Source organism: Solanum lycopersicum, chromosome 4 (genome assembly GCF_036512215.1).
Source record: "Solanum lycopersicum chromosome 4, SLM_r2.1".
Classification (NCBI taxonomy): domain Eukaryota; kingdom Viridiplantae; phylum Streptophyta; class Magnoliopsida; order Solanales; family Solanaceae; genus Solanum; species Solanum lycopersicum.
The window spans coordinates 18,403,511-18,415,657 of record NC_090803.1 but is presented as its reverse complement, the minus strand read 5'-3'; the positions used below and the strand labels follow the sequence as shown (position 1 = coordinate 18,415,657).

The 12,147-nt window shown below is 37.5% G+C and overlaps 2 protein-coding genes across 2 annotated transcripts; both read left to right on the top strand.

Moving 5' to 3' along the window:
• Positions 1-3,418: 3,418 nt before the first annotated feature.
• LOC101249816 (uncharacterized) lies at positions 3,419-3,991 on the top strand. The gene has a single exon (XM_004237271.1). It carries the CDS (start codon positions 3,419-3,421, stop codon positions 3,989-3,991), a length of 573 nt encoding a protein of 190 aa, XP_004237319.1.
• Positions 3,992-6,855: 2,864 nt separating this feature from the next.
• On the top strand, positions 6,856-7,245 carry LOC104646884 (uncharacterized). Its single transcript, XM_010321344.1, has one exon. It carries the CDS (start codon positions 6,856-6,858, stop codon positions 7,243-7,245), a length of 390 nt encoding a protein of 129 aa, XP_010319646.1.
• The last annotated feature ends 4,902 nt before the right edge of the window (positions 7,246-12,147 follow it).

Below are 12,147 nucleotides of genomic sequence, written 5' to 3'. Positions count from 1 at the left end.
ATATCTGAAAGTAACCAACAGAACTCACCTAAAGATGCACTAGATTATACACGAAAATTGTCCTAAATCTAACATTTAAAAGTTGAGAAAATGGACTGCAAAAGTGTATCTGGAAATTTGTTTCGGCCAAGCTTACTGTAAAAATAATTGGTTTTTAATTTTTTTGAAAATTCATGAGGACAGTTGGAATTGAACTCAAGACCTCACATATAAAAGTAATAAAAAATTAAATTATAAAATGAGGTCGGGGGCATTCGAAATGGGGTAAAGATCAAGTCAAAATTTAGGATAAAATATAAGAAAATGAAGTGAGGCGTGTGGGGTTTGAACCCACAACCTCTTGGATAGGTGAAGGAGAGAGGAGAAAAATTACATAAAGAAACAACAAAATGAGGTATATGAGAATCGAACCCACAACCTTTCGGCTGAATGAAGAGAATTAAGGAGAAAAATAAAATGGGGCTGTGTGGGTTCAATCCCACACCCTCTTAGTCTAAACGAATGAATCAAGTAAAGAGAGAAAAAGAAAATAATATGGGTTCGGAATTTGATCACTGGTCCCCCAAGAAAAAATGTTTAAGACAAAAATCAAGAAAAGAAAGGAAGGAAGTGTAGGTGTGGGGAATGGATATCGGGTTCCCTAGATAAGAAGTTTATGACAACGAAAATCATAAAGAAAATAAACAAAGTGTTTCACAAGGGATTTGAAATAGGGTTACCTTGCCTAATTACGTATCAACTTATAAGTCTTACGGGATTAAATAATTAATGCATGCTGGCTATAGAAATCAAAACTGAGACCTTGGCATACTTACAAGATGCATAAGTGTTTTACCACATAATATTGGGTAAGTATGAACACTTAGACAAATTATGAATGAAGCCACATGGCTTGTCTTTATGGATCCATAAGTCCAGTAGACATTTAAAAGTAAATGAACCTAAGATGTTATGTAATGAATGATGTGACCCTAGAAGGGTTAAGTAAGTGTGTGGAATACACTAAAAGTCCAAGTGCATTGGCATATGACGAAATTAACATTCACATAGAAGGGTTGAGTAATTATGAAGGGCAAGTGTGCTAAGACTAATGAATGTGTCAACAACATAATAGAGGCTAATGTGAAATATGAGAGCAATCTCAAATGAGCCTAAGTAAATTTTACCAAGACGTACTCACATATGAGAGTGTAAAGATAATGAGCACACCAATCTCTATGAACACTCTAATGAATGTATTAATGTTAATATATACTAAATACTAATAACGAGATGAGATATAATCTAATGAGATATTATATCTTCTAGTCTTTGAAACTATGCAGCCAACATAGGGATCTAGTAGGGTTCAATTCCCTATATACGCCAGCATGTTTTCGTTTCACTTTGGCTAGTGATTCAACCTCTTTTTAGTGTAGGGTAGACACATTATTTCATGGAGCTCACATGATATATGTCGGTTAAAGTTAAAGTTCCCAAAGAACAAATGAGAGCAGACTCATGTATTGCATATAATGAAATGAAAGATACCAAATGTGTTTGGGTAGGATAATCAAGAGGTGATCTAAATTTATGTAATGACACTAGGTCACATTCTTGGTCATTGCACAGTGAAATCTATGAGATTCTTAAACTACATCCTAGGTATAGCTGCTGTTTACATTATCATATGAATGAAATGAAATAGAGTACATATGAATGAATGAAGCAGACTCTGTGTTTGCTAAATAAGGCTTCCTCGTTGAGGTCCCATATGTTGAGCCCTCATTTTGGGAAGCTCTATTGTTAAGTCCATGAATCAAAGGTCTGATGAATATGAACAAATAAAATGAAATATGATATGTGCTATATGCATTTTATTATGTGCTATATGCAATATGTTATGTGCTGTGTGCAGTTTGATACGATTATGATGCATGTGACTCTCATGACATGAATTTCCTGATCCAATTTTGATGACTCCAGTGACTTGACTTTCCATAACTCATATCATTAGGAGAGAGCTATTCTGAATCATGCATGTCCATGGTGTGTGCTTGCATATACCCATACTTGTATAAGTGTGTACTAATTCTATACATTTATTTACTTTTAGGTTCAGGTTTAGGTGGACGTTAGAGCTTATGAGTCGACACAGAAGTTACCCAGACGTGGAGCTTAAATCCAGATTTGGTAGGCCCTCATGCTTTCTCGGATTCATACTGATTTATTCTAGCATAGACGTAGGAATGAACTAGTGCATTATGTTCCACTAGCATTTATTTTGTATTTACTTTCAGACGTTGTATTGGTTCCAATTATGAAAGTATATATTTATGACTATATCTTACATTTAATTATCTCCAATTAGATGGTTGTTGTGAATTCTTATGAGTTTAGGTAGATAGTATTATGCGAGATCTATGTTTTCTAATATAAATTTTAAGTAAACAAAAGTTCAAATTTTCCAGTAAAATTAACTTAGATGAAGTAACGACAATGTATGTAGGCTTGTCTGCAATTTGTAAGAGGTCAACGACGCCTGTATCGTCTAGGGCTTAGATTTTGGTCGTGACAAAGTTGGTATCAGAGCATTAGGTTAAATTTTGAGGGTAATAAGTTCATATCAACCATATTGAGTATATTCTAAGTCATGGTAGTGAAGTGCACCACTATCCTTAATTAATGATTGCATGATGCATAGGAAAACTCCCTTATTGTAATCTTATCATGCCTTCTCTAGTGATTGATTTCTTGGTGTTATGAGCGTATCTGATATTAATTCATATCTTTTTCAAAAAATGAACAGAAGAAGGAACGCTGGTCAGGGGAGAGGAGAAGTAGCTGCTTGGGGCAACCAAGTTCTAATCAAGGCTCCAGCTCTAGGAGCGGCCATGCTAGTTAACCCAGCTAGGTTGAATGATTCAGAGGTGCGGACTGCTTTGTTAATGATGTCTCAAGCCATCACCGTCCAGGCCAAGTCTATGACGGCCCATGCCAATTGGAAGGACGTTCAGCAGGAGAACCCATCAACACATAGCAAGGCAGACATACTACAGGACTTAACAAGGATGAATCCTCCGATTTATATAGGGTCCAAGACTTCAGAGCATCCACTGAATAATATTGATTACGTGCAGAAGATTTGGTGACAATGGGAGCCACAGATACTGATGAGGCTGAGCTGGTTTCCTACAAGCTCAAGGATTTTTTAATGTCCTAGTGTAACATGTGGTAGAATAGCCGAGCTTTGTGCGGAGGTCCGATCACATGAGATCTATTTAAGACAAATTTTAGGGAGAGGTTATTCCCTAGATAGATGAGAGAGTCTAAGGTTGAGTAGTTCATCAACTTTAAGCAGGACTCGATGACTGTCGCAGAGTATTACCTAAAATTCATTAAATTGTAAGAGTATTCAACTTGTTTTGTGTCGAACAACATGGATGAGATGAGAAGGTTCCTTAAAAGGATCTTAGAGGTATTGGAGAAGGAGTATCAGGCTTCGATGCTCCGTGATAGCATGGACTTTTCCAAGATTATGGTACATGTCCAACAGCTTGAGGATAGCCGGAAGAAGAGGAGAGTCCATGAGGTGAGGAGGCCTAATTCTTCTGACAAGACATGTTACAGTAGAGGTGGTGTCAAGAGCACTTTTGAAGTTCATGATCAGCCGAGATTTAAGAAGGGGCACCAGATTTTAGGGAACTCTAACTCTTATAGTAGTGAAACACCTCGAGGAGGCAGAGCCGAGCCAAATAAGCGCAATGGAGGTGATGTGCAGCGTCCTAGAAAGGAATGTGGCAAGTGTGGTCGTATTCAAAGTGGTGAGTGTAGACTAGGAACAAATGCTTGCTTCGGTTGTAGAAAGAGCGGACACATGGTTAGGGACTGCCCACATAATAGGGGTTATGCTGGAGGTAATGCTCGGCCTAGGCCTTATCCCCATAATGCTACTACAATCAAGCCTACTAAAACCAACAAATTCAACGCCTTGAAGGGCAAGGAGGAGTAAGAGAAGTCTGCTGATGTGGTCATAGGTATGTTGCAAGTTTTCTCAACCTCTATTTATGCTCTACTTGATCCAGGGTCTATGCTTTATTTTGTGACTCCCTTGCGTTCTCTGACATTTTGAACACTACCTGAGATATTGCATGATCCTATTGTAGTTAGTACTCATTTGGGAGAAAATCTAAGAGCTGATAGGGTGCATAAAGACTACCAGTGGTATTATGTGGTAAGACTATATGTGCAGACCCTGTTAAGTACTACACATGAATGTCTTCGATATGATACTTTGTATGGAATGTCACCATAAATATTATGCCTTCATGGATTGTTGTAGTACGTAATGAGATTCCGCTTCCCTAATGAATTAGAGCTTCTCTGGGAGGGGTACAATTCGAGTCGTTCAAGTCTCTTGATTTCGAACGTAAAAGCTAATAAAATGATGTCGAAGGGATTGTTATGATATCTTGGAAGTGTCATTGATATAGATCATGGCATTCGTTCCATAGATTATGTGCCTGTAGTGAATGAGTTCCAAGATGTTTTCCTCGATGATTTGTTTGGAGTCCCTCCCCCTAGAGTGATTATTTTGGTATCAACCTAGATTCCGATACCAAACCGATTTCAATTCCTCCCTACAAAATGGCTCCGGCTAATCTTAAACAGTTGAAGCTGCAGTTAAAAGATCTCACTGATAAGGGCTTCATCCAGCCGAGCATTTCCCCTTGGGGTGCTCTAGTGCTGTTTGTGAAAAAGAAGGAAGGAAACCTTAGGATGTGTATTGATTATCGGTATCTCAACAAAGTCACTATAAAGAATAGCTATCCACTTCCCAGAATAGATAGCTTATTCGATCAACTCCAAGAGTCTAGCTTCTTTTGAAAGATTTACCATCGTTCTAAGTATCATCAACTTAGGGTTAGGGATGAAGATATACCAAAGAAGGCCTAATGTACCTGTTATGGTCATTATGAGTTCTTAGTCATGTCATTTGGTCTCACTAATGCACCAGTTGCATGTATGGACCTTATGAATCGAGTCTTCGATGAATACCTTGATTCTTTCATCATAGTATTCATTGATGAATTCCTCATCTACTCTAAGAAAATAAAGAGAATGAAAACCATTTGAGAATAAATTGGAAGGTACTTAGAAATATTAGGTGTATGCCAAATTCAGCAAGTGTGAATTCTGACTAAGATCAGTGACATTCCTGGGTCATTTCGTGTCTAAAGAGGGTGTGGAGGTGGACCCCAGCAAGACTGAGGTTGTTAAGAACTGCCCAAAACCTCATACTCCCACCAATATTTATTGCTTTCTGGGATCGGCTGGTTACTACTGTAGGTTTGTGCAGGGTTTATTTTCCATTGCTGCTCCACTGAAAGCTTTGACTAAGAGAAAATCCAAATTCGAATGAGCGGAGACTTGTAAAAAGAGTTTCTAGGATCTAAAGGACAAACTCACTTCAGACCCAGTGCTTACGTAACCTAAATTTGGTGAGAACTACACTGTTAATTGTTATGAATATAGGGTTTTTTGGGTTGTGTTCTTATGTAGGGTTGTAAAGTGATAGCCTATGCGTCCAAACATCTCAAGGTTATTTAGAAGAATTATCCCACTTATGACCTAGAGTTGGAAGCTGTGGTGTGTACATTGAAGCTGCGGAGGAATTAGCTATACGGAGTGCACATGGATGTGTTCACAAACCACAAGAGTCTCTAATACGTGCTCATATAGAGGGATTTGAATCTACGTCAGTGGAGATGGTTCGAGCTGTTAAAGGATTATGACGTGAGTGTCCACTACCATCTAGGGAAGGCAAATGTTGTAGTTGATGCGTTGAGAAGGTTGAGCATAAGGAGTACAACCCACGTTGATGATGGGAAGGAGTTGGTGAAGGATGTACGCAAACTGGCCAGACTGGGTGTGCTGTGGATTGCTTCTTCTAGTGGGGGTTTTTCAGTTTATCCTAGTTCTGAAGCATACTTGGTACCTGAAGTCAAGAAGGGTCATCATCTTGATTCTATGTTGATGGAGTTGAAGGACTCAGTGCTGGTAAAGTTGAATGAGTCCTTTTCTTTTGGAGGTGTAGATATATTTAGGTACCAGGACAGGCTGTGTGTACCAGATGTGGACTATTTGTGGACCAAGATTATTGTAGAGGCCCATGGTTCTAGGTATTCGATACATCCAGGTTCCCCCAAGATGTATCATGACCTCAACCTTATCTATTGGTGGGATGGAATGAAGAAGGACATTGCTGAGTACGTGGCCAAGTGTCCTTATTGTCAGCAGGTTAAGGCAGAGCACCTTAAGCCTTGTAGTCTCACTCAGATGATTGAGGTCTCGACTTTGAAATGGGAGGCCATTAACATGGACTTTGTGGTTGGTCTTCCGAGGACTAGGAGACAACATAACTCTGTATGGGTTATTGTGGACACGATGACTAAGTTTGCCGAATTTAAACCTGTGAAGTCTACTTACAGGGATGAGGATTATCTGACTCTCTACATTGATGAGATTGTGAGGTTGAATGGGATTCTTTTGTCTACCGTTTCAGATAGAGGATCTTAGTTTACTTAGTATTTATGTAGATGCTTCCAAAAGCGCTTAGGCACTCAGGTAAAGCTCAGTACTGCCTTCCATCCCCAGACACATAGGGAGGCAGAGCGCACCATTTAGACATTGAAGGACATGTTGAGGGAGTGTGTGATCGATTTCAAAGGTAGTTGGGACGACCATCTACCATTAATAGAGTTATTTTATAGTAACAATTATCACTCTAGTATTGGAATGGCACCATTTAAGGCACTATATGGTAGGAGGTGTAGGTCTCTAGTCGGGTAGTTCTAGGTTGGAGTGTCATCCATTATGGGTCCAGAGATCATTCATGAGTCCTTAGAGAAGATCGGAGTGATAAGGAACAGGTTCTGTACAGCTGGCAGTCGGCAAATGTCTTATGCAGATAACAGGAAGCGGCCTTTAGAGTTTGATGTTGGTGACAAAGTATACTTGAATATATCACCCATGAAGGGGATGATAAGGTTTGGCAGGAAGGGGAAGTTGAGTCCGAGGTACGTCGGGCCATACGAGATTCTACAGTGTGTGGGTGAGGTGGCCTATGAGTTGATCTTGCCTATGGAGATAGCTTCTGCTCATCCAGTCTTTTATTTCTCTATGTTAAATAAGTGCCTTTGTGATCCAGTATCTATTTTGCCTATTGAAGGTTTGAGGGTTGATGAAGACTTCTCCTATGAATAGATTCCTATTGAGATTTTAGACCGACATGTAAAGCGGTTGAGAAAAAAAGTTGCCACAGTGAAGGTGTTGTAGAGGAACTATCTTATTGAGGGTGCTACGTGGGAGGCTGAGGACGTTATTAGATCCCGCTATCATCATCTTTTGATCTCTTGAGGTTAGACTCCTTACTCTTAAGTCTAATTTTCATTGTCTCCTCTCTTCTTTGTTGATATTGCTTGACTGTGTAAAGTACTTATGTTATGATATGACTGGTATGGTATGAGATAATGAGAAGTGTCATTAGGGGACAAATGTTCCTAAGGAGGGAATAATGTAACAACCCTAAAATGACTATGCTAAGTAATACCCAATGTATCAAGAATGCCTATGATTAGACCAGGTTCACACGGAGCGATGTATGTAGAATAAGACCTCTGAACCTATGCAACAACCAAGCCAACCAACTTGGTGAGTTAGTTGAGCTAGGCAAGGTTGGGTCCATCCATGTAGGGCACCTGAATATGTAGATCCACTTGGATGAGTCTTAGCAGGACTTGAAAGGGGTAATCTTATGTTTTGAAGGTCTAGGGGTAAAATTGTCTTTTCCAGGCAAAAGGTAGTATTGTAATTACCATAAATATTAATTAATTAATGTGATTAATGTGAAATTCGGGTAGGGGTTGACTGAATTAGACCCTTATGTGAATTTAAGATTTACCCAGGTTCGAACCTGGGTAGAAGCAACGAATTAATTAAATTAATTGGTATTTAGTGAATTACTTAATACTTAAATTTATGATTTAAGTAAAGTAAAATAAGATTTATAATAAAACTAATAAATAATGAGGAGTCCTAGTTTTACTAAGTCTCCATATAACTCACTTAATCCTAATACACTCATTCTCATGTCTCTATATCTACTCTCACCCTCACTGGCACGATCAGTCTTCAACAAAATAAAAAGAACACAACAAAAAATAATGTTTACAAAGAACTGGAGCGCTAAAACTCAAAAGCAAAGAGATTCTAAAAATGAACACAAAAAGGGGTTCCTCGATAGGTTGTGCTTGAAGTTTCGGTGGTGAGGCTTGATTTAATTTGAAATTGGAAGTATTGAAACAAGTTCTAAGCAACATTAAGGTATGGGTTTTCTTTTCTCTTGGTCCCTTTACAAAGATATTCCTAAGGTTCAGACTATTCATAATTGAAAAAATAACGTTGTCCTATTTGGATGCCCCTGTCATTAGATCCTTTGAACGATTCAAGTATGAGATAGTATGACTTCTGGTAGATGATTTTAGGGCTGGTTGTGATTACGTGTTTTAATGTGTATTCGGAATTATGTAGAAATGAAAGAGGTGTTTCGAAAATGTGAAGTTTGTTATTCTGTGAGTGCATGTGTGTGCCGTGAATTAGCCACAGTTTAAAGCTTGATAATGACATGTTAAAATGTTATGAATTATGTGTGTGTGAATATGTTGATTTTCATATAAGTTCAAAAGTTGCTGAATTAAATGATAATTCTTGACTTAAAATAAACTTGAAGATGCACCTAATGATCTCATAAACTACTAGACATTTATTAATATTTAACGTGAAAGAGTGTGAGAAAATGGACTGCAAAAAGGTGAAAAAATTCAGAAAGTAACCATGAGAACTCACCTAATGATGCACTATATGCTATATGAAAATTGTCCTAAATCTAACATTTAAAAGTTGGGAAAATGGACTTCAAAAAGGGTGAGCAAATTTCCAGCATTCTAAAAATTTGTTTCGGTCAAGCTTACGATAAAAAAAATTGTTTTAAATTTTTTTTAAAAAAGCATGAGGTTAGTGGTAATTTTACCCAAGACCTCACCATACACAAGTAATAAAAAATTAACTAATAAAATGAGAGGGGGGATTAGAAATGGGGTAAAGCTCAAGTTAAAAGTTCAGAGAAAAATGTAAGAAAATGAAGTGAGGCGTGTGGGGTTCGAAACCACAACCTCATGGATTGGTGAATTAGAGGAGAAAAATGAAATAAAAAAAATAATAAAAAGAGGTATGTGAGAATAAAAACCACAACCTTTCAGCTGAATGAAGAGAATAAAAGAGAAAAATAAAATGGGTCTATGGGGGTTCGATCCCACATCCTCTTAGTCAAAATGAAGAAATCAGGTAAAGAGATAAAAAGAAAAGAATTTGGGCGTGCGGATTCGATATTGGGTCCCCCAGGCCAAAATCTTTAAGACAAAAATCAAGAAAGGGAAGAAAGGAAGTGAAGGTGTGGGGAATGGATCTTGGGTTCCCTATCAAAGAAGTTTATGACAACGAAAATCACAAAGAAAATTAACTAAGTGTTATACAAGGGATTTGGAATAGGTTTCCCTTTGCACAATACCAAATTGACACATAAGTCTTACATATTTAAATAATTAATGCATGCTGCCTATATGAATCAAAATTTAGACCTTGGCATTCATAAAAGATGCATAAGTCTCGTACCGCATAATCCTGGGTATGTATGAATAACTTTGACGAATTAGGAATGAAGCCACATGGTTTGTATTTATGGATTCTTAAGTCAAATAGACATCGAAGAGTAAGTGAACCTAATATGTTATGGAATGAATGATGTGCCCTGAAGGATTAAGTAAGAGTGTGGAACACACTAAAAGGAAAAGTGCATTGGCATATGATGAAATGAACATTCACATAAAAAAGGGTGTGTAATTATGAAGGGAATGTGTTCTAATACGAATGAATGTGGTGACAACATGATAAGAGGCTAATGTGAAATCTGAGAGCAATCTCAAATGAAACTTAAGTAAATATTACCAAAACATAGTCACCGATGAGGGTGTAAAATTAATGAAGAGACCAATCTCTATGAACACTCTACTTAAAGTATAAAAGTTAATATATAATAATTATTAATTATGAGATGATAAATCCTCTCTTGAGCTATGACGTACGCATGCTAGAAGCCAGCTTCTATGATGTATGAAATGAATGTAATGAAATTTTATACTGAACACCGATAGGCTAGCTATGAGTGGCGATTCCTTATTTCGGGAAGGTAGAGGTTAGTGTAATTCTCATGAGATGAGACTGTCCATCCAAATGGGTATGGGTATCCTTATATCTCCTAGTATTTGAAACTATGCAACCAATATAGGAATCTAGAAGGGTTAAATCTCTATATACGCTAGCTTCTTTTGATTTCACTTTGGCCGGTGATTCCACCTATTTTCAGTGTAGGGTAGACACAGTATTTCATGGAGCTACATTATCTATGTCAGTTAAAGTTAAAGTTCCCAAAGTAATAATGAGGCCAGCCTCATATAATGCATACAATGAAATGAACGATACCAAGGGTGTTCGCGTAGGATAATTAAGAGGTGAACTAGACTTATGTAATGACACTAGGTCATTCTTAGTCATTTCACAGTGAACCCAATGGGTTTCTTAAACTTCATCATAGAGATAGCTTGTGTTTACACTAGCCTATGAATGGAATGAAATGTAGTACGTATAAATGAAATAAACAGACTCTATGTTTTCTAAAGAAGGCTCCCAATTTGAGGTCCCATTTGTTAAGCCCTCATTTTGGGTAGTCTTAATGTTATGTCCATGATTCAAAGGTCTTATGGCATAATATGAATGAAATGAAATATGATATGTTCTATATGCAATATGATATGTGTTATATCCAATATTTTATGTGTTGTGTGTAATATGATACGTATAATGATGCATGTTACCCTCATGGCATAACTTTTCTAATCTGATATTGGAAATTCCACTAAATTAACTTTCCATAACTCATATCTTTAAGAGAGAGATTTTCTAAATTATTCATATCCGTGGTGTGTGCATTTATATACCTATACTTATAACAAGTGTGTACTAATTCCATACTGTTATCTACTTTTAGGTGCAGGTGCAACTGTACGTTAGAGCTTACGAGCCGACGTAGAAGTTAGCCCGACTTTGAGCTTTCATCAGGAGTTGGTAGGCCCTCATGCTTTTAAGGATGCTTATACATTTATTCTAGCTTAGACGTAGGCATGAGATTATGGAGTATGTTCCACTAGCGTTTCTTTCGTATTTACTTTCAGACATTGTATTGGTGCCATTTTGGCAACTCTATATTTATGACTATATCTTTCATTTGATTATCTTGAGTCTGATGGTGGTAGTGAATGCTTATGAGTTTACATAGATAGTATTAGCAATATAAATGCTTTCTAATATAAAGTTTAAGTAAAACAAGTTCAAATTTTCTGCTAAAACTAACCTAGATGAAGTAATGACGATGTATGAAGGCTTGTATGTGACATCTGAGAGGTCAACGACGTCGGTCTTATCTATGGTCTACATTCCAGTCGTGACTGTACAACTTTTAGAATGAGGGATTTCATTAGGATGGACGTTCGTACTTTCAATCAGCAAGGTGGATAAGATCCACAAGGATTCATAGATGACGTGTTCAAGGTGGTGGATGCTATGGGTGTGAATACTAGTGATATCATAGCTAGCCGCTAATCAACTCAAAGATGTGGGTCAAGTGTGGTTTGAGAAATGGAGGAATGAGATACCCTTTGGGGAAGATTTGATAGATTGGGTAGTGTTAAATAGGCTTTTCTTGATAGATTCGTCCACTTAGAGTTGCGGAAGAGAAAGTTGGTGGAATTCATGAACCTTCATCAAGGGAGTATGAATGTGAAGGAGTACTCTCTCAAATTCACACATCTCTCTAAGTATGCCCCAATTTTAGTAGCAAACCCTATGTCTATAATGAATAAATTAGTGATGGGTGTCTAGCTTGATGAAAAAGAAGGGCCATAGGACAATGCTTCTTAAGGATATGGATATCTCTAGGCTAATGATGTATGCTTAACAAATTGAGGAGTCCAAGCTTTGGGAGAAAAGTAGAGA

What these genes read in the sequence shown, in the direction of transcription:
- LOC101249816 (XM_004237271.1), top strand. Translation starts at nt 3,419, where the DNA reads ATGGATGAGATGAGAAGGTTCCTTAAAAGGATCTTAGAGGTATTGGAG.
- LOC104646884 (XM_010321344.1), top strand. Translation starts at nt 6,856, where the DNA reads ATGGGTCCAGAGATCATTCATGAGTCCTTAGAGAAGATCGGAGTGATA.